General features: G+C 66.6%; 2 protein-coding genes across 2 annotated transcripts in view; one reads left to right on the forward strand and one right to left on the reverse strand.

Annotated features, from left to right (window-relative positions):
* The window catches only part of ARHGAP4 (Rho GTPase activating protein 4), a 15,422-nt gene extending 14,771 nt beyond the window's left edge, over positions 1 to 651 (forward strand). Inside the window, 1 exon segment of the mRNA XM_027767572.1 lies at positions 578 to 651. Coding sequence (XP_027623373.1) covers positions 578 to 651 — 74 coding nt within the window.
* Positions 67 to 1,805, reverse strand: part of AVPR2 (arginine vasopressin receptor 2) — a 2,391-nt gene continuing 652 nt past the window's right edge. The window contains exons 2-3 of the mRNA XM_006166684.3: positions 1,143 to 1,448; positions 67 to 1,007 (exon numbers count right to left, since the gene is read on the reverse strand). Of these exons, the coding sequence (XP_006166746.1) occupies positions 802 to 1,007; positions 1,143 to 1,448 (512 nt within the window). The 3' untranslated portion in view covers positions 67 to 801. The remainder of the gene's footprint in view (positions 1,008 to 1,142; positions 1,449 to 1,805) is intronic.

Raw genomic sequence — 1,805 nt, forward strand, 5'->3', positions numbered from 1 at the left:
CTGCCCTGTAAGCCCCAGACCAGCAGCAAGCCAAGCACTGTCCCCAGGCCCTTTGCTTCTCCCTGGCCCTGCCTAGCTAATGCGTGGCGCCCTGCTGCAGCCCTGTGCCCAGAGGAAAGGCTGTCCAGCAGGGCTCCCGGGTCCTGGCCCCTGCCCCTGCTCGTCCCTCAGCCCAGGGGTGGCGAGTCATAAAGACCTGAGCCTCGGCTCCTGGCTCCCGGTGTGAGCAAGTGCTCTGTCTTGGGGGGATGGGCCGGTGGGATGGGAGCAGCAGCCTGGGTGGCCGGAACAGTCTCTGGCAGGGTTCCCGCTTAGATGAGAGCTGCCCACATGTGAAGCAGCACCTACGAAGGCTCCACTGCCTGCATCGTAGGTTCCAGAGCCCGAACATGTCTGGGATGGGGGTCTGGGTATGTCTTTCAGCCACCTCCGCAGCCACTGACCATTCCTCCCATCCGAGGAGGCCACAGCGTTTATTAGAGGGAACGTGAGAGTGCGGGGAGAAGGGGGTCAGAGACGTACAGACAAGGAATGCCCCTGGCCCCACCCTGGGCCTTCTCCCTGCTTCGCCTGGCAGGCTCTCACCACCTGGAGAGCACGCGCATGCGTGCTGTGAACCCCGCAGACCCGCCCGTGCTCAGCACAGAGTAACTGACCTGGGGGCCCCTCACTCCCGAAGGACGCCGAGGCCTGAAGGGATCAGAGCTGGCCAGGGCCACGCAGTGGCCGCAGCAGGGCCTCCGGCTCTGGCCGATCCCCTGAGGTCTCCTCTCCCAGCTGGAAGGGAGGCTCCACAGCACCTCAGGAGGCAGTGTCCTTGGTCAAGGAGGAGCTGGCAGTGGCGCAGGACTCATCTTGGGCCCCCAGGCTGGGCAGGGTGCGCCTGCGGGCACAGCAGAGCAGGCTGCGCAGCTCCGAGGAGACGCTGCTGCTGAAGGCGGCGTAGATCCAGGGGTTGGTGCAGCTGTTGAGGCTGGCCAGCAGCATGAGCAGCACGAATGGCGGCCCTGTGGGCAGGCCAGGCTGGGCTCAGCCGCTGGGGCATGTCCTGTGCGCACTTGGGCCCACAGCCGGGTGAGGGGGAGAGCTGAGCGCGTGGCCAAGCCCCTGGCCCCTGTGGCCCTAGCGCCCACCACACCCACCTTCCCGGGGCGCCTCCGGGTCCCACACGGACCACAGCTGCACGAGGAAGAAGGGCGCCCAGCACAGCACGTAGACAGTCACAATCACCAGGGTCATCCGCACGGTCTTGGCCATGGCCGCTGACACCCGGGCTCCCTCGCTCGGACTGCCTGCCCGGCACCCTCCAGCCCTCTCCGACGGCCCTGGCACCAGACTGGCATGAATCTCCCGGAAGATGAGCACCTGGCAGGCAGCGATACCCAGGGCAGGTGCCACGAACACCATCAGGGCGATCCAGGTGACGTAGGCTCGAAGGCCCCAGGGCTCTGCGAATCGAGCCCAGCAGTCAGTGACTCCGCTGCCGTCCCCCACGTCACGCTGGGCGAAGATGAAGAGCTGGGGCAGGCTGAGAAGGAGGGAGAAGGCCCAGGCCACCAGCACTGGCCGGTTCCAGCGAGCCCCGCCTCCGTGGCGGTAGGCCAGCATGGGGCGGCAGATGGCGCGGTGGCGGTCCAGCGTCATGGCCAGGATCATGTAGGAGGAGGCGTACATGCCCACCATCTGCAGGTACTTGACGGCTCGACACAGGGCATCAGGCCCATGGAAGCGGTCAGTGGCATCCCAGGCCAGCTGGGGCAGCACTTGGAAGAGAGCCACAGCCAGGTCGGCCAGGCACAAGTGTG

This window comes from Tupaia chinensis, unplaced genomic scaffold (assembly GCF_000334495.1).
Source record: "Tupaia chinensis unplaced genomic scaffold, TupChi_1.0 Scaffold144326_1, whole genome shotgun sequence".
Taxonomy (NCBI): domain Eukaryota; kingdom Metazoa; phylum Chordata; class Mammalia; order Scandentia; family Tupaiidae; genus Tupaia; species Tupaia belangeri.